Below are 23465 nucleotides of genomic sequence, written 5' to 3' on the forward strand. Positions count from 1 at the left end.
GCGCACTTTGAGCTTAAGTTCCCCAACCCTCAGACCAGCTGGGCTCTGGCAGACACGGACCAAAGAAGTAGTTACAGAGGACCCTGCCCTACAGAGACCTGCTCTGACCCCACATGCCCTCCCTCCCATTTCCCTTCCCCAGCAAAGACACTGGCGGGCCAGAGGAGGAAACACATGCTTTATGCCCTGAGGTGATCCTGGGAGACAGAAGCAGGGGCCCGGCACTCACACTGTGATAGATAAAAGTGCTCTGTCTCCCTCAGCCCACTGAGTGTTCTGTTCAGTGCACATTTGGTTTAGTTGCTCCTGGTTTGGAGAGCTAGACTGTCCTCTTGGTTACTCTGTCCTCATGGTACACAAAAAGTCAAAGGAAGTTGCACAGTAGGGTGGTTCTGAGACAGGAGAGCCATCCAAGGAGCATGGGCTCTTACAATTGGGAAGGCCACAGCAAGCTAGGGCCAGACCAACCCAGACACCACAGGGCTGGGTGGAGGGCGGGTCTGCATCCCAGAGAGGCTGCCTCCCTGGAAGAAGGTCAGAGGCCAACCCGGCCTCCCTGCCTAGAGGGCAAATCTTTCCCAGCTGCAGGGTTAGATGCCGGCCGGAGCCAACTGTTGCCTCGTGTGCAGGCATGGAACCAGCACCTCCTCCCCACTGTTCACTTGCCACTCCTGGAGGCCCGCTGTTTGCTCATGGCCGTGAGCATCTGGCTAATGTAGGAGGTCAGGAGGTCATCCATCTTGTAGCCCTGGAAGCAGGAGTAAGAGCAGGAGCAGGGCAGTGAGTGGACAGGACTAGCCACTGAGACCCAGAACGTGGTTCTGACTTCTGCAGTGGACAGAACCCAGGACAAAAGGCAAATTCTGTCCTGTTCAGGACTCAGTCTCCCCATCTGCACAGCTGAAAGGTAGGATTTATCCAGCTGGATGGTTGAGGTTCTAAGCTGTAATGACCCCACAGTGAGTCCCTAGCTCGTGGCTCCCTCCCTCCAGGAATGACTCCAAAGGCTCTCGAGTTGGACTGTCCTTAGAAATTTGAGCCCCTTCCGGGAGTCCCATTGCTGGTGGTCGTACCAGTGAACTCAGGGCTCAACCTGCAGATACTAAAGGCACTCAAGTTGAATGAGGGTTCTATTCTCTAGCCCTAAGCTGAGCCTCAAACTGACCTGACCTGACCCAGGGGCTGGGAGGATGGCTAAGCTGCAGGTGAGCTGGGGAGCCCACCAGGCCTGCAGGAAGAACTCTCACCAGTGACGTCTCACAGAGCAGTTTGCTCCCGCGCACCAGGTTCCCAATGGTAATGTGGAAGTAGGTGTTACCGCTGCTCCAGTTGGAGATCTTGGTGAAGGGGTGAGTAGTCAGGATATCCTAGGGGAGCAGAAAGGACATGAAGATAGCCAGGCTCACACCTGTAATCCTAGAACTCTGGGAGGCCACGGAGGCAGGATTGCTTAAGGTCAGGAGTTCGAGACTAGCCTGAGTAAGAGCAAGATCCCCATCTCTGCTAAATAAAGAAAAATTGGCCAGGCATTGTGGTGAGCACTTGTAGTCCCAGGTACTCAGGAAGGTGAGGCAGGAAGATCACTTGAACCCAGGAGTTTGAGGTTGCTATAAGCTATGATGCCAGAGCACTCTACACAGGCTAACAGAGTGAGACTGTCTCAAACAGAAAAAGGGCATGAAGGCCACCCTCTGGCCTCACTCCCTTCAGCTCCAGAGCCTACAGATGCCTCCATCACCAAATGCTTCAGGCCTTGAGTGAGAGCATGGCCAGAGGGAAAGGCCAGCTCTACCATGGACTCCCCTCCATGCCTTGGTTTGGACTAGCTAGTTGGACAAAGAAATCCAGGAGGCTGTTGGGTACTTGGGGCAGAAATTGGAAAATCTGAAGGAAATGACACTGTGGGCTTGGAAGAGATGGTCCAGGGAGAGTTTGAGAAGGGAGACAAGATGACAGGACAGAGCCTAGGGTAATACCGTGTGCATGGGTTGGGTAGAGAATACACCACAAAGTGAGAAGGAACTGAGGACGCGGGGCACAAGAAGCTGAGGGGAAGGTGCTGGTCTCAAGTGTGCATTGCCACCTGTCCAGCTAGCTGTACCACTTCTGCACAGGACTTCTCTGGGCCATAAACACAAACAGCAGTGACATGCAGTGACCCTAGCTCACCTGCCATCCTGACTGAATGATGCTAAAAGGTCACATACTAAAAGAATTCATGGGATTTAGTAGGAAGGAGCATACTAGCAACTTTAGGGGAGCGATTCTGATGGAGCAAATGTGGGGTAAGGATGGTGACCCAGCAAACATAGACCACATTTTCAAGACGTGTGGCGAGTGGAATGTGAGAGTGGGGAATGGAGGCTAGCGGGGGTCCATCTGGGACCTGTGTTAGTCATACAGTTGAAGCCAGCCCTCCTGTCTTTCTTGCCCCTGCTTACCTTTGTTCTGGGATCAATGAGACTGACCCCATACTTGTTGATGGCAATTAAGAGGATCTCGGGGAAGTTTGGCTCTGTAGTTTGCTAGCAAAGAAAGATGGGAAACCATCAGATGGGGGCTCAGGCAGGAGAAGCTTTTGGGGACAGGAATAAAGCTGGGATGAAGTCAATCTCTCCTGCTGCCTACTTGGTGCAAGGGGCATAGAGATAGTGGTGGCCCTGCCAAGACCTCACAGTCTACCTCTGCTGGGCCCTTGGTATTACCACACATGCCTTCATAGGTCCCCAGATGACCCTCTACTATGACCTTTCTTGCAGCCCACATCTCTCGTCTTTTAAAAGCCCCCTCGTGCCCTGCATCTGCCTTCCAGCTACCTCCCTCCCTCCCTTTGCACAGCTGAGCTTCTCAACAGGCCTCCCAGACTGGGTGTGACAAAGCCATCCCCTCATCCTCTCATATCAGCTCCTCGCCATTCTTCTGCCTCTGTCATGCCCCTTGGATCCCTCCTGCACCCACAGCCTCCTCTGGCCCGGTCATGTTCAAACCCTCCAAGGCCAGCCAGTGCCTGCAGTGCTGCCGCTCACCATAGCCAGCTTACCTCACACCTTCTGCCCATCCACACTCAACTACTTGTGTTTCCTGCCCAGAGCTGAGCTCTCACACCTGCAGCCCTCCCGCCAGGAACACTGTCCCAGGGTCTTCCGAGAAAGCTCAGGTGTCACCTCCTCTAGAAAGTCTCTCAGCCTTTCTCCTCAGTCTGGGCAGTGCCTGCTGGGCTCTGCCACCTCAACACAAGCTGTCCGCCATTACCCTGGCCTGTTTATGCATCTGCCTTCCCTGCTACTGAACTCTGGTCCCTCTGTCCCCAAGACAGAGCCTATAGCCAAGACACTCAACTGGGACAATGCTGAGGGTGCTTCCTCCTTTCCTCATCAGGGCAGGTGTCCAAGACCAGGACTGTTTCCCACAGTCCTGGGGAGGAGTCCCTGGGCCTTCTCCTCCTCCCCATTCTCCCTCTACACCCCTCTGAGAGCTCCCGTGTCATACCTTCACCTCAAAGAAGGCTGAGCCAAAGGTGGGCCACTTGAAAATGAGCTTCAGGAAGGCCAGCTTGGCCTCCTCCTTGGACTTCCCCGCGTGCTTGTTGAAGTAGGCAACAATGGACTGAGGGGGGTGAGGGGTGGGGAGGGGTGTCAGGGCAGGCCCAGGACGGTCCTGGGGGCCATGTGAGGCCTCCCCTCACCCCAGCTGATGGACTTCTGACTTCCCTTCCCATCCCAGCAGGCCAGTCAAAGGGTACCAGTAGGTCACCATGATAGGTTACCAGTACAGGGCACAATGCTGTCAGGTGGCCACTGAGTACTTTGCATGGGGCCTGGGAAACAGAGCAAGTAATGGGGAACAGAGGGTAGCCTACCCTGTATAGGAGCCACAGAGCTTGTGGGCCTGCCCCATTGACCCCTGGGGTACCCAAGACCCATCCAGGGGCCCCCATCCTGCTGCCCACCCTGTGCTCACCCGCTTCCAATCATCAGGTGAGACCTGCCGGATTAGGTCCTGGGGCACCAGCTCTCGCAGTAGTTTGGGGATGCTGGGGAAGTAGGACTTGTCCTCCTCAAACTTGACCCTGTAGATCAGCGCCCCCAGCTGCAGCACCTCCTCCCGTGTGCACTTGTGGTAGCCTCGGAGGTATTTGGGCAACTCCTGCCAGAGACAGGGCTGGTCTCTGGAGGGACCTGGAGAACATGGCCCCTTCCCACCACCCCAAGGCTGGTGTCTCCCACCTTATCCCTAATTGTGACCCCTGCACTGCTCCACTCAGGTGACACTGCTCCCCAGGGCTACGGCACAGGACAGGGAAACAGCCAGTCTGCCTGCACAGCCAGCACTTCTGGTTTGAAAGCATGGCCGGGTCTGAGCAGTAGCTCATTTCCCCTCATAGCAGTCCAGTGAGGTGAGCAGCAACCCTCAGAGATGAAGAAATTCAGAGTGACAGGCTGGAGAACCCCTCATCTCTCACGCCTGCCCTTCCCATAGAAGAGCCACTCAGTCTGGCCTCCTCCCATGTGGCCCCTGGAGACCGGCTGGTTTCACCAGCAACACAGGCACTGCCAACCCCCGACCCCCCCCCTTAGAGCCACCCCCTTAGAACAACTAAGGGCATGGAATGGACCAGGCCAGCATTGCCCACAGACTCCTGCAGTCTTAGCACCACCAATATCCACCCCTAAATTCATGCAGCTTTCTTTCCACCCAGCCATTCACTGAGTCACCAGTTCACCTATTCACTGGTCCATCAACTCAACAAGTATTTGTTCAGCTGGGCCCGGTGAGCAACAGTACACCCCCTGCCTACTCTCATAGAACTGGTAGTCTCCAGGTGACAACAGATATTCACCTGATAACCACACCAAACATGTGTGTAATAACAGTCATGGTGCTGTGAGAACATGTAACAAGGTGACCTGATCTGGTCTCCAGGACAGGAAGACGTCCTTTAAGATAAGATGGTTGAACCGACATCTAGAAGCTCAGCAGGTAAGGGAAGGAATCGAGGGAAGATCCCAGATAGGACATCACAAAGGCCCCGCGGCACACCAAAAATCTGAGAGCTCAGCTGAGTGAACTGAGCCAAAGGCTGCCGGGCATGAGACAAGGCAGCAGGAGTAGGAAGTGGCGTCACCATGAAGGGACACAGGACCTGGGCTTATACCCTAAGAGCAGTGGTAACCACTGAGAGGATTTGACAAGCAAGATGACGCCCCTGTGGAGAAAGGATTGAAGGGGGCCAAAAAGGATGGAGGAGACCAGGGAGAAGGTCACTGCCTCCATCCGGATGAGAGGTGTGTGATTCTAATTCTATTGCTGGGCCTTTCTGTGTCTGTTTCTCTCTCTGTAAAATAGGGACCACATACCTACTTCTTGGGGTTAGTTGGGAGGACAGAATGAAAGATGGAGGCCTAGCATGTGAGCTGCTCTCCTGGCTTCCTGCAGGTGCATGCCTAGGCTAGGAAATGTTTACGACTTGCAGAGGCCTTGGTTAGACCCGGTAATTGCAGCAGAATCTTGAGTTCAGAGGACAGTGGTGCACTGAGGGAGGGGCTGAGCAGGTGCGGCTGGGGGCTCATAGCAAGTACGATCAGGCCCCTGAGGGCTGACAGGTAAGGCGACAGAAGGATTAGAGGGTGAACCATTCCCAGGGACTCAGTGGTCTTGACAGGAATCCTTTCAAGGCGGGGCTGTAACAAGCCCTCCACCTGGCAAGGGCAGTCAGTGGTGTCTGTTTTCCAGATCAGTCAGGCCAGCAGCACACAAAGGCAACCGGAGCAGAGAGGAACTGGGCAGCTCACCTGGTAATAGTGGAAGATGGAGTCGGCCATGGGGTCCTTCCCTGGCACAGTAGTGGTCCATAGCTTCTTCATGAAGAACACCTGGTAGGTGAGCGAGGGCACGATTCCTATGGCACAGGGTGGTGGGTCACCCCAAGGGGCCCCAGCACAGAGGGCTGCCCATGCACCCTCCCTGCTCTGGGCCCCAGATGATCCCAAGACCCAGCTTCATTACCGTCCTTGATGGGCCTCGCTTTCTTTATCCAGTCTGTCAGATGTCGGACAAAGTCAAAGAAGAAATCATTCTCGGGGACGCTGATGACCTAGGCACACAGCCATTGTGTTTACTAATTTTAGTTCCAGCAAAACTGGGTTTTCTGATGCTCCCCGTCAAGGCCTTCCTGGAAGCCCCTTCTCCAGAAAGACTCTACTCCCAGCCAGAAGGGGTTTCTGTATAAGCCCCACCCCGCCGACAGCCTGTTAAATGTCTCCAGAACAGCCCACTTCCTGCCCAGAGTGACAGTCATTCTGGTGGCTAGGACATGGGACACTGTTCTAGGTCCAAAGGAAACTGGTCAAGAATGAGGCCCGCTCCCTGCCTGGGCATTCTCTGGCATCTATGTCCAGCTCCTCCTGAAGGTTCTGAGCTCCCAAGTTCACCTCTGGGTCCCCAGAGTCTAGCACAGGGACAGTTATGAAGTAAGGAGACAGAAACAGATGCACACAGAGCTGTCAGCGGGCAATAGGAAGAAGCACCTAACTCTGCCTTCCTGTGGGAGGGGGGTTTAAAGCTGGGCCTTTAGACTTCCATGGAGAGAGGAGTTGGAGGAGGGGCTACATGGGATGGTGGCAGGGGTATGACCTTTAGAGTTAGTCCTGCCAGGAGCTGAGTCCCTGCTGTGTGACCTTGGACAAGTTACCTGACCTCTCTGAACTCTAGTTCTGTGATCTATTAAGTGATGATAATCATATCTCCCTCAAGGGTTATTTCAAGGGTTAATTTGCCCCAGCATGGCAGCTGAGGGACCAATAAAAGCAAATCTGGGAAGTACATGTGTGCCGGGGCAGGGTGAGGAGCCTAGTGTGTCCAGAGTGTAGAGTGCCTGGGCACAGGGCTCCCAAGAGGGTCTGAGGCTGCGTGCAATGCCTTGGAGGAGAGACTTAGGGGCAGCTGCTCTGGATGAGGGACTGCGGGGGTGGAAGAAGAGGGCTGTATGTCAGCACACCTCTTCTCTCTCTCTTCTTCCCACCACTGCTGCCCATAGTTCCTGCAGACCCCCCAAATCTCTCAATAGATGGGCCAACAGCAGACAGGTAGATAGCCAGTAACTCACCTTGTCTGCAATTTTGACAAAGAGGCTGAATCCTTCTGAGGACTTGAGGAGCAGCCGGGTGGCGATGTTCTGGCAGAAGTCCTTAGCCTTGGTGCTGGACTCCACCTCGAAGGCCTGGGACAGACAGTGCTGCTTGGCTCCTGCAGGCCCTTTCCTAGGGCCTGGTCCTCCCACCTTCTCTGGCTGCATCTCCTAGACTGACCCTCAACCCACCTAAGACACCCTCCCTCTTCGGGGGATTCAGAGCTAGGCATAGCGCTTAAAAGAGGGAAAAAGCCACTCCTGTCCTCCCAGATCTTGTCCTTCCAACCTTCCAACCTTCCAAGCAGGGCTTGGCCTTGGCCTCCTGGGTGCAGGGCCTGGCTGTATAATCAGAAGTGATAGCAAAGGCTAAGGGAGCATAACGGGAATGGGGGTGGGGTGATGGGAAAGAGAGAGATTTGAGGAAGAGGAAAAGAAAATTCCAGAAGTAGGAGGGGGAAAGCAGTCCTAATGGGCGAGAGGATCTGAGTCTGCGAAGCATTAGGTGGAAGAAACAGAGAGATCTGGGGTCAGCATCCACTGGAGGGGATGGGAAAGGATTTTAGGAAGTGTTCTGTCCTTGTGACCTGAATCCTGTTGTGGCCTGTGTGTGGTCTTATAACTACTGTTCAAACTAAAAGTTCATCTGGATGAGATGCTGTGCTGAGATGATGCAGGGAGTGAGGATGGCAGGGCCTGACATGGGCTGACAGAAAGAGACCTTAAAGGTAAGAAAAGGGTAGAGGGGACCCCAACCAGACCGGATGAGGAGGCCAGGAGAGGCCTGGGAGTTCTGCCCACAGGAAAATAGGCTCAAAGTGATAGAGGAGCCTGGACTTTGGGGTCAGTGGGACCCTGTGCCAGAGAAGAGAGCTGGGTCAGAGGCATGGCACCAGCAGAGCCCAGTCAGAGGGAGAAAGATCCTCCTCAGAGACAAGGAGGGAGGGACACCCTTTGAAGGAAGCTGCAGAGCTGGACCAGGAACCCAGTGCAACAGGGGAGAGGACTCCCCTGTGGGGCTGCAGGGGAGAGGCCTCAGGACTACCCTCTGTGTCAGCCCAGGGAGCTCAGGTGCAGACTGAGAAGCCAGGGTCTCCCACCTCGTCGGTGTCATCAGGGAAGTAGACTTTGTGGAAAATCTGGGTGGTTTTGTGCTGGATGGCCTCCACCTCCACCAGGTGCGGGGGGTACTTCCGGGATCCATTTCTGAAAATGAGGCAAGATATGGGGCAGGTTGGTGAGACCATGGGCACCGGAGCACAGAAACTTCAGAGGCAGACAAAGCTGATTCTTACCCCTATCCACCACTTCCTACCATGGGACCAGCCACTGACCCCCTCAGAGCCTTGAGTTCCTCATCTGTAAAATGGGATGATAATAATACCCAGCACAGAGGGTTGTGGAGGGGATCGAATGAAGTGAGGGAGGCAAGTGGACTTGGCAGAGTATGAAGGGGCCCAGGTGTCTGTGCCTCCTTCACAGTCACACCCTCCTGTGCAGCCAGGCTCTCCAGGTGTGTCCAGAATGGAGGTACTGCAGGCAGGGGCCCCAAATGCTGGGGCACCTCCAGGCTCCTGGGCCTCACTCCCAAGGGGCTTGTCCCACAAGCCCCATGCGGCTAGGAGCCCATCCCTGTGCCTGCCCCTGGCGGCCACTGTACCTCAGGGCCTTCTGGAGCCGCTGCAGACAGTCGATAGCGAGTGGGCAGTGCTTTCGGGACTGCAGGAAGCGCTGCACATGGGGCAGGAGGATGTTGCTGGGTGGGAAGAGGCCGGTGCACAGCCAGAGCAGCTCCCAGCCCCGCTCCTCACTGTACCTGTGGGAAGAAGCAGTGTCCAGCAGGCAGCCACCAGGGGGAACCACAGGGACCTGTGCACCCCTTGGGGCCACACAACTTGGTTCCTTACCACAGCAGCACCTGCCTGCCCTGCCCTGCCCTGAGCCCTAGTGAGGACCTCACAGAACTGCCTCTAACAGCCACATCCAAGCAGAGCTACTCAAAGTGTGGTTGCTAATCCACACCAGGCCACAAAGTCACCAGTCCATGTGGACATAAGGCGCTAATGCCAGAATGAAAAGCTGCCATGTTACTAAGCTCTCTGGGTTACTTACATTTTTTTTTTTTTTTTAACCATAGCAAGACTTTGCTCATGAAGGAAGCAGCAGGTAATACATATTCCAGTAGATCTTTAGCTAGTCTACACTCTGAGTAGCACAGAGTCAGACCAGTCTTGCCAGGCTCCCCCAGGCTTCCCTTTGTGCACCTGACCAGGAAGCTTGGAGGGCTTCTAGGAGGAGGTGGCATCTAGGCTTTGAAGGATGAGGCAAATTCTGATATGCAGAGAAGGGGATGAGAGGATGTCCTGGCCGTAGGCACAGCACACACACAAGTGTGGCTGTGTGAAAGATCTGATGTTAGCTCTCTTATGAAAGAGCCATAGAGAATGACAAAGTGTGGGGTGGGGCTGGGTGCAGGGAGAGAGGGTGGCATTTCTCCCCTTCTCCTAGAGGAGCATGCAGTGACTTCCTGCCAGGGCTGGCCCAGTAGAGAGGAGAAAGTGACACTCTCTGGGTCCTGACAGTCGAAACCCATGAGAGTTTTTGGCTAGAGCTCTAACCAACAGCCTCAGTGCAGGTCAGGAGTGGGTCCCTTGGTTCTCAGCTGAACCTACAGGCAGACAGCAGGGTTAGGCCTGGGAAGGGGTGTCCAGAAGGGGCTCAGGCAGGACCCTTTGGAGGAGCTGTGGCTGTTCCAAATAGACTCAGCAGAGGATAGCCACCACCTGACAGGCTGTCCTTAGGCCTCAGGGCCAGGCCAGGACAGAGGGGACCCTGGGATAGCTCCCTGCTCTGCCTGAAGAAGGACAGCATCCAGGTAGAGCCAGCCACTGCCTCATGAGGGTGTGAGGTCCCCATCACAACAGGTGGGGTCTGCCCTCACCCAGCCCCACCCTTGGGGCTCAGCTCACCGGATGTGGTTGTCTGTCAGCTGCTTTAGGATCTGCACGTAAACCTCGTCCTTGAGGGGCTCGGCCTTCAGGGCACCTTCAAAAATCTGGTCTGTAAGCTCATTGACAGAGCGTGTCCTCTTGGATGGGTAGTCGCCCATGTACTTGAGCATAGGTAAGGACTGTCAAGGAAGGGCTAGTGGCCAGGTGGGAGCAGCGCCGGCCTGGGAGGCAGGAGACCACATGCTCAGGGGTCTGTCTGCTCTACAAAGTGTGACTCTGGGCAGGTCTCTGAGACTTAGGCTACTCATTGCAAGATGGGTAATCTGCCCACCCTGCTCTCCTTCCCACCGCCCACCTGCTGTCCTCACCTCCACACAGGCCCCCCTCCCACAAGGCCCCTACCCACATCCCAATCCCTCGCAGCACCCAGGACTTTCCAGATCACCTGTCTGCCCATGCCCCCTGCATAATGGCGTGCTCAGGCTTCAAGACACAGTCAGCCCAGGCTTCCAGTTCCTTTGGTGCGTTCTGCCCCTCAGCTGTGCTGGGCTACTCTATGGCAGCCTGCTCTGTTTTGCCTCAGGGTCTTTGGGCATGCTACTCCCTCTTTTGGGATCTCTCCCCTTGGCCTGATTAAGTCTTACCCAGCCTTCTGGTCTCAGCCTACACACCGCTTGTTCTAGGAAGCCCTCCTTGCCCCCTCCAGGTGGGGTCAGGGCACTGTGCTAGTGGTCCTGGTGTGCACGCTGCCCCCACGAGGCCAAGTGTCAGGCCTGGCCCTGCTCTACCTCCAAGCCTAGCCTGGCACAAGGCATGATACCCATGTGTCAACTGGGTGCCAGGGTCCAAGGAGAAAGTGGGTGACACCCAAGGTGCCAGGAACACATGGAAGGGTTCCTCTCTCCACCCTCCCTTTGTGTGCCCAGGACCCGCTGGACCCTCAGGAGGAAGGACGCATCTAATTGAAAGCCCTGCCACCAGGCCCTTTTCCCACACCCTGGCTGGCAGTGCGGATATCAACAAAGGCCATGCAGGCCTCCTGCGAGAGCTCCTCGCTCCCCAGGATCTTCTTCAGCAGTGCCTGCTTGAGTGGCTCCCGTGTGTGGCTCCACAGACGGTCCTTGCCTCGGGCCTTGGACACCATGACGCGGCTCAGCGTGTGCTTGGGTGGGGGCCTGCCATGGCATGGGGCCAGTCAGCGCCAACTCTCCCACAGGCAGTCTCGGGGAGAAACCTCCCAGCCTGTGCCCAGAGGCTAAGGGCAGGGAATGGGCCCTGCTCTTCCTTGCCCTGTGTCTGACCACTGAACTAGCTCAGATGTGAAATAGGTAACAATAGCGCTCGCTGTGCCCAGCCTCCTTCACCCACCCCATCACCCCCTGCAAAGCTCAGTGCACGCCTGTCCCCCACACTGCACCCCTATCACAAGGCAAGGCCCACAGGATCATGACTGCCTGTTCCCTCCCCATCTGCCCACCAGGACTGTGAGCCAGGAGTGCCCAGGACCTGCCTGGGGTGGACAGTGACCAACTCTTAAGTGAAGGAAGGTCATCATGGCAGACAGGAGCTCCCCCTGCTCCCTGTGACCCAGGCCCTGCTCACAGAGCAGCTCCAGCACCGGAATGGGGGAAAGCCTTCAGTTCTCTGTCCTGCGGCCCCTTCCCCAGGACCCCGTCACCTGAAGTAGTCGTAGGAGAACTCTTCCAGCGTGTAGGGCTTGGTGCGCACCTCAGGCTCTGCTGTGCGCAGCTGTAAGAGCCGAATAACATCCTGCCTCTGATCAGGGGTCATGGTGACAAGGGCCTAGGGGCAAGAGACAAGAGGCAGGAGGCTCCGGTCAGCTCTCCAGCTGGGCCACTGGGATCAACATGGTAAAGTGTGGAGTCTTCTGCACTAGGCAGCGGGACTCTGTTTCCATGGAGTGGTCCCATGCACCACTCTGGCCGGGGAGCCCTTTCCTCCATGGAGTCTTGAAGTTACTGCTGCCTCCAAGATTCCAGGCTCAGGACCCCTCCCTCAGTGTCTGAATCAGGTTGGGTCAGTCAGAAACCTTCACACAGCAGTGAGATGTGATGTGAGAACTGCCCAGTCAACTGAGCCTGATTAAGAGCCACTTGGGAAGCTGAACTGTAAGTCTCCAAAAGAACCAGGGCCCTCTGGGTGGCACCTGTGGCTCAAAGGAGTAGGGCGCTGGCCCCATATGCCAGAGGTGGTGGGTTCAAACCCAGCCCCAGCCAAAAACTGCAAAAAAAAAAAAAAAAAAAAAGAACCAGGGCCCCCATCCTAGTGGTGCCATCATTGCTCTCTCAGACAGTGCAGGTGTCACACAGGGACCTATCCCCAAACCACTCTCTCCTATCCCAGCTCCATAGCAGTTCTTCATTTGATACAGTTTCTAGGTCCCTCCCCTCCCTGGCACAGTTTTGATATATGCCCCAGCTTTAAGTTTGTGGTCCCATAAGACCCCGAGATCATCTTCACAGAAGCTACAGACCATTTATCTAGTGTAATCCCTTACTCCATTCTACAGATATGGAAAACAGAGAAAGGAGTGTAGGGGAGCTTGCCATCCATTTGCTACTCCAGACCACTTACCGCAATCTCCCGTGGTGGCATGGTGACGGTGGGCATGACATACACACAATCGGTGGGGAAATCCCCACGCTGCTTGGTCCTCTCATTGATGCCATTGGCCCAACCCGAGTTCATGACCTGCTCGCCCGTGTCATGGTCCAGGATGATGAGGTCTCCCTTGGCAAAGCTGAGGAAACCTGACTCCTCGCCCGCTGCAGAGCAGAGGTGAGCAGGGTCACTTGGGGCAGAAAGAGAGGCTGGGGGTTGTAACTCCTTTACATTGGTTGATGATCTGTAAGTCACTATATCCCGCTAAAGAACTGAGGTCCTGTCCCACTCATGTCTGCCTACCTGGCAGTCTGCCTTTACCTTGTCACAACCCTCCACACAGACACAGCCACCAGAGGGAGCCACTCTCCTGCTCAAAAGCCTTCCGCAGTTCCCCATCACCCTCGGGAGAAAGCCCACACTCCAAATGAGCCTCCTTGACACTTTCCACCTCACTCTTGCCCCACCCCCTACATCAAACGACACTATCAGCAGGTCCCTGCACACGCCAGCTTTCTCCTGGCCCTCTTTGTTCTGTGCTCTGGTTTCTGCCACAGACACTCTACTCATACATTCCCCCCTGGACCCCAGGCCACACAGGGGCCTCTCCTCCAGGCTCCCACAAGCCCTGGGATTCCCTGGTCTGTGCGCTGTCACGGGGACATCACCATCTGCTTCACACAGGTCCCTTTTATCTCTGTCTTTTCCACACTCTTCCCAGGGTCTAAGTGTTCTAGTCGAGGTAGTTGTTACTGCTATTACCATTTGAGGATGGCAGGTATTTGAAGAATACTAAAGAAGACACCTGATCTGAGTTGGGGAAGGTGACAGAAGTACTGATGGACCAGAGGGAAGGAGGGCAAGGCAGGTTTTCCCCAGGGGCAGGTTGAAGGCACAGAGTTCTGCTCTTTGGTCCAGTGTCTGGGAGGGATGGGTGACGAGGTACTGACAGCCTTGAACACCAGGCCAAGGACGAGGTACATGGTCTGCCTAACACCCCCACTCCCCGTGCCCTGCAGCCCATGATGGTAGCCACTCACCAGGATTGGGGTTGTCCTGCAGGGCCACAACATACTTAGACCTCTTCCGGAGTCCCTCTAGGAAGGTGACCACCAGGTCACGGATGTCCTCGGCATTGCTGGAGGTGAAGGTATATTCGTCCCCCTTGATGGTGGCCAGTGTGAAGCTGGGGGCTGTCATTTTTGCTCCCCTACAGGACCAACACGGAGAACAGGGCCCAGCCGGGGTCAGCCCTGCCCGGCCCAAGTGAGGTGCAGCACAGCCCAGATCAGAGCAGCCAAGTGAGAGCGAGATGCGGCACTCCCTGAAGGAGACCAAGGCCAGCCGAGTCAGACGCGGCCCAGCCAGGGGGAGTGGTGGCCCAGCTAGAGCAGAGCCTGGTCCAAGCAGGTGAGATGCAGCCCAAGTCAGACCCATCTCACTCTAAGTCAGACATGGCCAGGCATGGTCCATGCCCACTTCCCCTTTGCCTATCAAATTCCTACTTATCCTTTAAATCTCAGCCTAGATGCCACTTTCTCCAGGAAGTCTTCCTTGCCCTCCTGTAACCCTCATCACACTGCTTCCTGTTTTAAAATGGCCTGTTTTATCTCCCCTCTTGGCTGAAGCTCCAAGGGCACAAGGAATGTCTTGTTACCGATATGCTTGGCATGCCTGGTCAGAGCTAGACCTGGCCCCCTAACCCAGCCCACATCAGATATAGCCCAGAGACTCTCCTACCAGCCCAAATGAGGGAGGGAGCCACTGTGCTACTGGGAAAGCCAGACATTCCAGGAAGCCACCCCCCACCCCCATCTATGCCCATCACACTTCTCAGTTTACAAAGACCTCTCCCATCACTTAGGACATTTATTTCTCACCACTGTTATGGAAGGGAAATATTAAGACTCCCATTTTATCTAGGAATGAGGACAGAAAGGTGAGTCCCACCCAGGCCACTACAACCTAGGCCGACTGTCCTAAATGTCCAGCTCCATCCCAGAGCTACTGTTCATGTGTTGTGAAGCCCCTGGCGCCCTTCCCAGGGAGAAAAGGTCCTGAGGGGTCTGCAGAGTGCAGTGCAAACTGCTTGGTCACGTGCAACCAGGACAGCAGCCCTATGGGTCTCTTCCCCCACCCCATGACCTGCAAGAAAGCTCTGCCCCCTCCTTCCCTGTCTGTCCATCAGCCCTCCTTACCTGCTGCTGGACACAGCCATGATCTCCGGGAAGGACAGCTCCAGCAGCACCTGCTCCTGCTCATCCACAAAGTACACGCCTGTCCAGTTGACGGCCACGATGACATCGTTCTTGGGAAGACTGGGGCCTGGGCAGAGACTGAGGGACTGAGGGGGGCATGCCATGTCCTCCTGGGCCCTGCCCTTCCCAATCCTCATAACAGCTGAGAGGGGGTATGCTGATCTCTATTTTACAGATGGGGAAACAGGCTCAAAGAACACAACTTCACTACAAGCCAAAACCCAAGGTGCAATGGGAAGAGCGTGACGCAGGAAACTGGGTTTGGGCCCGTCCCTGCCACTGGTCTTTGTGTAGCTTTGGACAAGTCCCTGCCCTGCACTAAGGTGAGATATGGGAAGGGGCTGGCACCAAGTCCTGGGGTTCCCTCTGGCCTTGATTCTGGGAAGCCCAGCACCCACACAGGGCTGGGCACAAAGCAGAGGCCTAGTAACGACGGCCCAAGGATAGCCACGCAAACAGCCCATGTGGGTTTCTACCAGCCACACCCCTCTCAGCTTCATGGAGTTGGCCCCCTCTTCTGTACACAGTGGGTGCTTTACTGATTCCAGTCTTTGTTCAGTTGCTCAATGCAGTGTGCCACTGAGCACCTATTATGTGCCACGGAGTCACTACTGGCCTGCTGTAGGCAAGATCCACACTCAGTGGCATTGACCAGAAAAGACCAAGTGGCCCCCAGGCAGGAGTCCCACTGGGTGGGGAGCCTGGCGGGAACCATTCTTGTCCCCATGCTGTGGGCTGGGGCTGTAGGGTGAGCAGCTGGGAGGACCATACCTGAGAATTTGTAGGCTTCATAGAACCTGGAGAAGAGCAAGGGCCACTTGAAGCGGGCATAATTGACCACATCTTCTTTGACCTTCTGGGAATCAGTTCTCCTCTGGGCATAAATCCCCTGGAGTGGACAGAAAGGGACACAGGACAAGATACAATACAAACTCTGTCTGGAAATCAGCTGTCCCTGCTTCTGGCCAGTGTGGCCCAGGTTCTGGCAACCTCCTGGGCCTCATGGCCTTGCCCTGCTCCCATTGGTACATGGCCACTTCCATCGCCTCATCTTTCTCTTATTCACTCAACATCAGGGAGCACTGGTGAGTATTGCCTTGACGTGTGTCCTGGGCACAAATGTGTGCAGAGACAGGAAGGCCAGAGGTGCCAGCTGGTGCGGGAGGACCAAGGGTCTGGGTAGCAAGAGGTGTGTGTGCTGGGCAGGCAGGGAAGAGGGGGAATGGGGGCACGGTGGTAGGAAGCCACATCACAGGACTAAGGTGAAGCTGCAACTGTGGGATTGTGCCCCAGAGAGACTGACCAGCTGGATCTGGGGCTAGAAGGATCAGAGCATAGAGAAAAGCCTCATGCCTGAAGGGGAGGCGAGCAAGGGGTGCTGCCTTGCTCCTGCAAGATGGGAAAGTACCAGCATTTTATTTCCCTAAAAATACTCCCCTGAGCCCTAGTAAGAACACTGTGGTGTGGGGGTGACGTTGGAGGGGTCAGGATAAGCTTGTGGCTTCACAGCATGTAGATGCAGGCAGAGATATCAGCACAGATGGCCCCAGCTTCACCGCGAGAGGGCGAGTGGGCAGTTAGCAGTGAGGGGCGTGGTGTTGCCAATCTGCTCTCAGATGGCTTAGAAAAAGGATAATACATATGTACACAGAGAGAATGGCTTTTTCTAAGCCATTCGAGAACAGGTGGCAGAGAGGGAGACCCACACAGCAAATGTGGCTACTGGCAGTTCAAATTTTCCAGGCTTAGAACTTCTTTATGTATCTGAAATTATCTCAGTAGAATATGTTTTAAAAGATACCTCTCTGTTCTGGACTGAATTCTGTGTCCCTCTCTCCCCTAAATTTGTGTGTTGAAGTCCTAACCCCCAGTAACTCAGAACACAACCCTATTTGGAGATGAGGTCTGCAAGGAGGTAATTGCATTAAAATAAGGTCATCAGGATAGGCCCTTATCCAACATGACTGGTGTCCTTACAGTGAGAATTAGGACACAGACATGCATGGGCACAGAGGAAAGACCATGTGGGGACAGGTGGAAAAGACACCCCTGGGTAAGCCACAGAGAGTGGCCTCAGAAGGAACTGCCCTGCCAACATCCTGGTCATGGACTTCTTGACTCCAGAACTCAGATGTACACTTCTGTGGTCTAAGTCATCTAGTGTGTTTCATTACAGAAGCCCTGACAGCCGATCATGCGCCCTTCTGCCCTAAAAATCATTCAGATCCACGTCTGTCACCTCAGAGAGGCCTGGCACAGGGCTCAGGGATGCACAGCCCTGGAACTCCAGCCTGAGGGAGAGACACAGCTCAGCTGTGGGCTGGGAAAGGGCAGGCCACGTTTCTGTCCCACTTGTGCTGTGTCTCCAGGGCTTGCTGTGGTGTCTGGTGCAGGGCAAGTGCCCAGAATAAAAAGAATGCGTGACAATAGCACCCAACCCAGAGCAAGCCCCACACCAAGTGGCACAAGGGTCGTGGGCCCCGAGAACACTGGGGGAAAGAGGGGTGGGGTGGCACAGCGCTGAGGCTATTTGGGAGGCAGACTTCACAGCGGATGGGGTATGAGGGCTGAGGAGAAGATGAAGAAAGTCTCTCACTTGAGAGAGAGGCTGGCAGGGAGAACATGCTCCTCTTCTGGACCCCTCCTGGGGGAGGTGAGGGCCTCGGGGTAAGCCATGCTTGGATGAAGAAGCTGGCACAGGGAGCATTCAGGGCCAGGCAGAGGCCAGTGGGGAGCTCATTGGAGAAGGTGACTGACGACAGAGGTCAAGTGGTGCAGGGGTGAGAGACTGAGGGCGTTGGGAGGCTCTTCCTCAACTTTGCACAAAGACGACTCTACTCTTGCTCAGCAGAGCCCACAGAGGTGAGGAGGCTGTGGGTCACCTGCCAGCAGCTGTTGTCCCATCCCTTTTCCCACCTGGACATTCCTATTCCACCCAGGGAGGCCCCTCAGCTGGGCAGGGAACAAATCACAGCTGGTTAGGGGCCTAAGCTCTGAGCAAGGTGGGTACAGGGGCCTCTACGAGGGTTTCTGGGGAGGACGCTAGGCTGGAGTCTTTTAGGCAGAAGGAGGTGTACTCCCTAGAAGCTCCCTCCAGCACCTACCACCAAGGCTGAGCTGTAGCTTCAGGGAAGCTGTGGCGTGAGTGGCTGGTACAAGACCAGGAAGGGGGAGGCCAACACCCACGACCCCCAGTTTTCCTCAGAAGGCCACAAGCCTGGGTTTGATGCTCTGTGTCCCTGGCACCCAGCCTACCCTGCCCGTGAGCTGATGTCCATGGTGGAGAAAGGGCTGCCAGAAGACAGGAGGTCAGAGCCATTCTGACCCCAAGACATACCCTCGCCTCCTTTCGGTCCCCTCTGCACACAGACAGGTGAGGGCTGGGACTTAGTTGCTCAGATCTTTGCCCCCGTGGTCCCTCCCAGCCCACCCACCTTCTTGTGGGCAGCAATGGCCAGCTGGGCCCACTTCTCAAGTGTCTTCAGGGGTGTGATCTCACGGTCAGGGATGTAAGTGGGCACAAGGTTCAGGAGGCGCTCCAGGATCATCTCTGAGCCATAGTCCACAAAGTACTGCTGGGAGGCCAGCTCGGCCAGGTCGTCCTCCTAGGTGGGAGAGTCCCTGGTTGGGTGTGGCCCAGGCCCCTCCAGGCAGCCCTTCCAGACCACCAAATCCCCCTGGGCCCTGCTCCTGGCCTTGCCCCCAGCAGTTCTCAGACCTTAGCCTTCTAGACCTTGTGTTCTCACTGATTCATCAGGGAATTCGTGTCTATTCAGGGAACCATGAACTCTCCAAGGGCAGGGCCACACCTTCACTCCTTCCTGGTCCTCACCTGCATGGATCTGGGCCCTGCCCAGGGGCACTCCAAGTAACCCAAAGAGACCAGTCTGCAGCCACAAAGCACTCAGCTCTGTGAGACAGCAGCTAGAACTGACCAACAAGAGCAGAGAAAACAGGAGACCTGGGGACTACTGGAGGAGGCCCAAGAGGTGAGGACATCATTCCCTTCATCACCAGCAGCACGAACCAGGGGAGCCAAAGTATTTACCAGCCAGCAGACTCTACTGCAAAGGCTTCAGAGAGCCAGGTGGGACAGGCATTTGGAGATGCCCAGGCTGGTGCACAGCTGCCCTAGTGATGCCTACCCGGTGTTCCCCAGGGCTCCAGCAGCAGGGACAATACAGAAAGGCTATTGAGGATCTTGATGACAATGGATATGTTCCAACTAGTTTGAGTATTTCAGAATTTTAGCAACTGATATGGCTGTCCTAATGCACTGTGACTGAATACTTGCTTACTACCACCACCACCATCCCTGCCTCCAGCCCACTACTATCGTTGCACCTGCACTATTACCACTACCAACACCTCCATCATCACCACCGTCACTGCCTCTGTCATCACCACTACAGATACCACCATCACGGACACCATCGCCACCACGACCAATCATCCTCTTCATCTCCATCATCTCCATCCTCATCGGTTCATTACAATCTCCCACAGGATCATGAGCACTATCAGATCCACCATGACTATGTCCTCATATCCACCTTAACCATATCACTCATGGCCTCAGAAGTAGAAAAAAGAATATACATTTGCAAACTCTGGTTTCAAAGAATCGATCTCTTTCTCTGGGCTAACTCAGAACAACACAGAAAGTCCTGGAGCACATCCTTGGAGCCAGGCCCTGCCCACAGGCAGGATCAGGATATCCCCAAAACCCTTGTTCCTGTAATTGTTTCTCCCCTTTCCAGTCCCCAATGTAGTATAAATCCAGGCCCAGCTGCAATCAGGGTAACCTCAACATTCACTAATGGGGGTCACAGTGGGTAGCTCTCAGCCCAAACCTCCAAAACAGGTGGTTGTGGGCCATGCGGCACAGCAGAAGACTCCCTCACACTCACCTTCTCACACCTGTACTCCCCAAATTTCACTCCTCGCACCACCTGCTGGTAGATGAGGTTGGTGGCCACATTGTCTTCTGAGGGATTGTGCCAGGGTGTGAAGACCTCTTTGCGGAAGAAGAGCCTCCAGGGGGCATTGCGCTCCTGGGCGCCCTGCTCCTTGGCGTACTGCTCACACTGGGAGATGGCGTCCATGACATGGTCACTGCCGCTGCCCAGGGAGGACACCTGTGGGCACAGCAGAGAAGGATAAGTAGGTATGAAGTCAGGGAAGACTTCAAGGAGCCTCAGCTGTGCCAAGTGTCCTAGTTCAGGTGGAAAACTGAGGTCCAGAGAAGGAAGGCATGTGCCCAAGGTCCCCCAGGAAGCAGACCAGAATGGGACCCCTGGATCCCACCCTGCCAAGGCTCTGGGCAGCACACCCAGTTACTTTCTACTAGCAGTTCTGGGTTGTTAGGTGGAACTCCCATTTCTTAGCAGAAGCCCTTTGTGAAACTGTTGGACAAACGGTCACTAAGAACACAGGAGGTGTGTAAGGCAAGAAAAATTTAGGCAAACTGTGACCAATGGGCAAGGCTCCATGCCAGGTCTGCTGCATGTGGTGCTGTGGGTGTGGAGGCGAAACCAGCAGCCCCCAGGCCTGTGCAGCAGAGAAGGCTCCATCCTGGAGGTGCGCCTGGGGGACCACACTCCTCCGGTTAAGCGTGAGAGGAAAGGATGTCCCATCTGTTGGGGAGTTTCCCCAACATACAAGGTGGTGACCTGACAAGGCACTATTACGTTCCCATTTGCACATAAGAAAGCTGAATGTCAGACAGCCAAGTGACCACGCTCTTCCTTCAGGGCCAGGGGAGGGTTCATCTGGCCTCGTGTGACTGACGGCAGCTCTGGGCTTCTATTTGTGCCCTACTGTTAGGTTTTCCTTAGGATTCCCTAAGCATCTGATGAGCCAGGCAAAGCCATCTCCAGGGCTCTGGAGGAAACCCAGCTTCACCCAGATGAGTAACCTGAGCCTGTAGGGGCAGCACTGGGCTCAGAGCGGGGTCAGGAGGAGGTGCTCCAGGTGGCCATACCTTGTCAAACAGGGCAATGTAGAGGGAGAACCCAAAGCGGTCCTTGAGGGAGATCTTGTCGGCCAGCGCATTGCACAGCTCCTTAGCTGTGGTTGCTGAGTCTGTCAGCAGGGTCTTGGTGGTCCCATCCATGAACGTCACGGGCAACATGATGGGCTTCTTGGACTTGGTGGCCTGGAAGTGACCAAGAGGGCTTGTGGGGCCCGTCCACTTCAGACTAGCTCACTCCTTCTCGACTCTGCTCTCCCTGTGGGGTCAGAGCCGCCTCTGAGCCCCAAGTCAAGCATCCCACTGGCCACTGCCTGTCCCTGTCATGGGTGCCCAGGAGGCCCTGCTGTGTGCCCTACCCTAGCTGGAACTTTCGAGGCCCTGGGGCTGAGAGGTGGGGTACTGCCATGGGCCAGGGGCCTCTGCTGTCACTTCACATAACCACCAGGAGACCCCAGGGGGTGAGTATCATCATCACTGTGTCACAGGTGAAGCCACATAAATGTACTGGACACACACACACACACACAGAGGCGCACACTTGGTGGGGCTGGGCCACACCTGCAGCTCCAGCCAGCTGGGTGGCTGTGTCCTCGTCCCGTTGACAGAAGTCCTCCTCAGGCGCTCCTCGCAGTATGGGGCGTAGCCAGGTGGCCCCCCATGGATGAAGTTCCGCAGGTACTGCGGCCAGAGGGCCTAGTGAGGCCTGTCCCTCCTAGACACTGGAGCAGCCACCAGGCCTTCACCCTCCTCTCCTCTCCAGACTACTGCTGCCCTTGGGACTGCAGTGTGACAGCCAGGCCACTACCGTCTGACTCCACTGGTCTCCAGCCGTGCCTGCTGTCGCACTTTACACAGTACCCCCCGCACTCACCTGGCTTAGGTGCAACCTCCTCTGGGGCCCAGTCTAACCTCCTCCTCCTGCACCCTCAAAGTGCCAGGACCCCTCTGTATCCCCAGCACCCAGAGACCAAGGTAAACTAAAGTGCTGGCCCCAACATAAGCGTCCAGAGGGCAAGACATGCTGGTCAGACTCAGCCTCCTCATTAGTAAAATGGGGCTGAGGGGAAAATAGGCGAAGGGTGGCTGCCTGGGAGGAGGGATGCCAGGAAGATGGGGCCCTGTGGGAGGTGGCCCAGCCTGAGGGAGAGGCCCCTTCTTCTTACTGCCTCCCCAGTGCTGGGACAGTGCCCAGCTCCCCTTCCCATCCCAGGAAGCCAGAAGTCCTTCTACCTTGACGAACTTCTCCGAGGGGGCGAAGCAGCCCACGCAGAGAGACATGAGGATCCAGCCCCGGGCGTAGCTGCTCTTGGAGGGGTTGTAGGTCAGCTGCTTGCTGATCTGGCAGTAGATCTCATCCCTGGGCAGGGGTGAGCCAGAAGGGAGAATCGCCTCAGAGGACTGGCCCCGGCCCCCACCCGCTCCCAGCAATAGGTGGAACATGACGCAGCTGTCCTCTCCAAACTGCCCAAGACCATCAGGAGGAGGCCCAGAAGGCTGGGTGGGAAGGGCTGAGACCAGGGCTCTGGGGAGCCATCGAAGAGGGTCTGGCTTTGGAGACAGGATCATCAGGCATAAAGCTGTCCCTAAATCCAATCCAGACTCCACCATCCTGCTCTGGGCACAGCAGCCACAGCCACTGCTGACAGTGCTGACGAGAAGCACCAGTCTGCCCCTGCTGCACTCCTGACCAGGTGGGTTTCCCGCCCTGGCCCAGACCATACTCACAGCAGCAGGTTCAATTACCACTAGTGGCAACAGGTAAAGCAGAAACAGGGAAAGCCTCTGGGGGCATCTCCGGGGAATGGACTGAGTAGGGACTTTGTCTGTTGATATACTTTTGTAATGTTTGATTATTTAATTGGCCATGTATTACTTTTGTAAAGAGATGGGAACAATGAAGGTCATTTTTTTGTTTTCATTTAAAGGGATCCTTGCAGGATTGCTATGAAGATAAATGAACCAAGGCTTGTACAGTACCTAGTACAGAAAACCCTCAAGAAACGCTAGCTGAGATTACTGCTGTCACAGTCCTGGGAACGTTTCTTCCCTTCAAGAAACAGGCTACTCAGACTGTGGCCTGACTGGGGCCCAGGGTGGGACCTGTGGTTAGGCAGTGACCGCCAGGGGGCACTCGCTGCTGCTCTTCCCTCTCTGAGACCAGGACTGGGCAGGAAGTGGGGATTACCCAACTCGGTGGCTCGCCAGTTTTGTGTTCATAGACCAGTAAAATATCAATGTAAAATCTGGAAGTTGTCAATTTTTTATCATGATAAATGGGAACATAACACACACTTAAAACCTTCCCATCATCTATATTCCTATAATTTTATAAGACAAAAGTAATTTTAAATATCCCAAAAGTAGGAAGGACAGAATCTCAGTTTTTTAAATAAAGTTAGCTTTAGAAACATCCTTACTTTTCCCATCTTGCTACAGATTAGTGAATATGTTACCACCTGCAGCTGGGGGTCTCTGACCTGACCCCACGCAGTGAATATGTTACCACCTGCAGCTGGGGGTCTCTGACCTGACCC

At 55.3% G+C, this 23465-nt stretch overlaps 1 protein-coding gene across 1 annotated transcript in view; it reads right to left on the reverse strand.

The window, feature by feature from the left end:
• Nucleotides 1-158: 158 nt before the first annotated feature.
• The window catches only part of MYO7A (myosin VIIA), a 79987-nt gene continuing 56680 nt past the window's right edge, over nt 159-23465 (reverse strand). The window contains exons 27-48 of the mRNA XM_023511955.1: nt 22162-22288; nt 21490-21609; nt 20941-21114; nt 19868-20095; nt 18392-18562; nt 15729-15846; nt 14898-15024; nt 13740-13909; nt 12673-12863; nt 11756-11880; nt 11095-11252; nt 10096-10249; nt 8787-8942; nt 8227-8332; nt 7106-7219; nt 6007-6094; nt 5793-5899; nt 3961-4146; nt 3490-3606; nt 2442-2525; nt 1248-1367; nt 159-748 (exon numbers count right to left, since the gene is read on the reverse strand). Coding sequence (XP_023367723.1) covers nt 659-748; nt 1248-1367; nt 2442-2525; nt 3490-3606; nt 3961-4146; nt 5793-5899; nt 6007-6094; nt 7106-7219; nt 8227-8332; nt 8787-8942; nt 10096-10249; nt 11095-11252; nt 11756-11880; nt 12673-12863; nt 13740-13909; nt 14898-15024; nt 15729-15846; nt 18392-18562; nt 19868-20095; nt 20941-21114; nt 21490-21609; nt 22162-22288 — 3031 coding nt within the window. The 3' untranslated portion in view covers nt 159-658. The remainder of the gene's footprint in view (nt 749-1247; nt 1368-2441; nt 2526-3489; nt 3607-3960; nt 4147-5792; nt 5900-6006; nt 6095-7105; nt 7220-8226; nt 8333-8786; nt 8943-10095; nt 10250-11094; nt 11253-11755; nt 11881-12672; nt 12864-13739; nt 13910-14897; nt 15025-15728; nt 15847-18391; nt 18563-19867; nt 20096-20940; nt 21115-21489; nt 21610-22161; nt 22289-23465) is intronic.

Source organism: Otolemur garnettii, unplaced genomic scaffold (assembly GCF_000181295.1).
Source record: "Otolemur garnettii isolate 467f Iridium unplaced genomic scaffold, OtoGar3 scaffold00001, whole genome shotgun sequence".
Classification (NCBI taxonomy): Eukaryota; Metazoa; Chordata; class Mammalia; order Primates; family Galagidae; genus Otolemur; species Otolemur garnettii.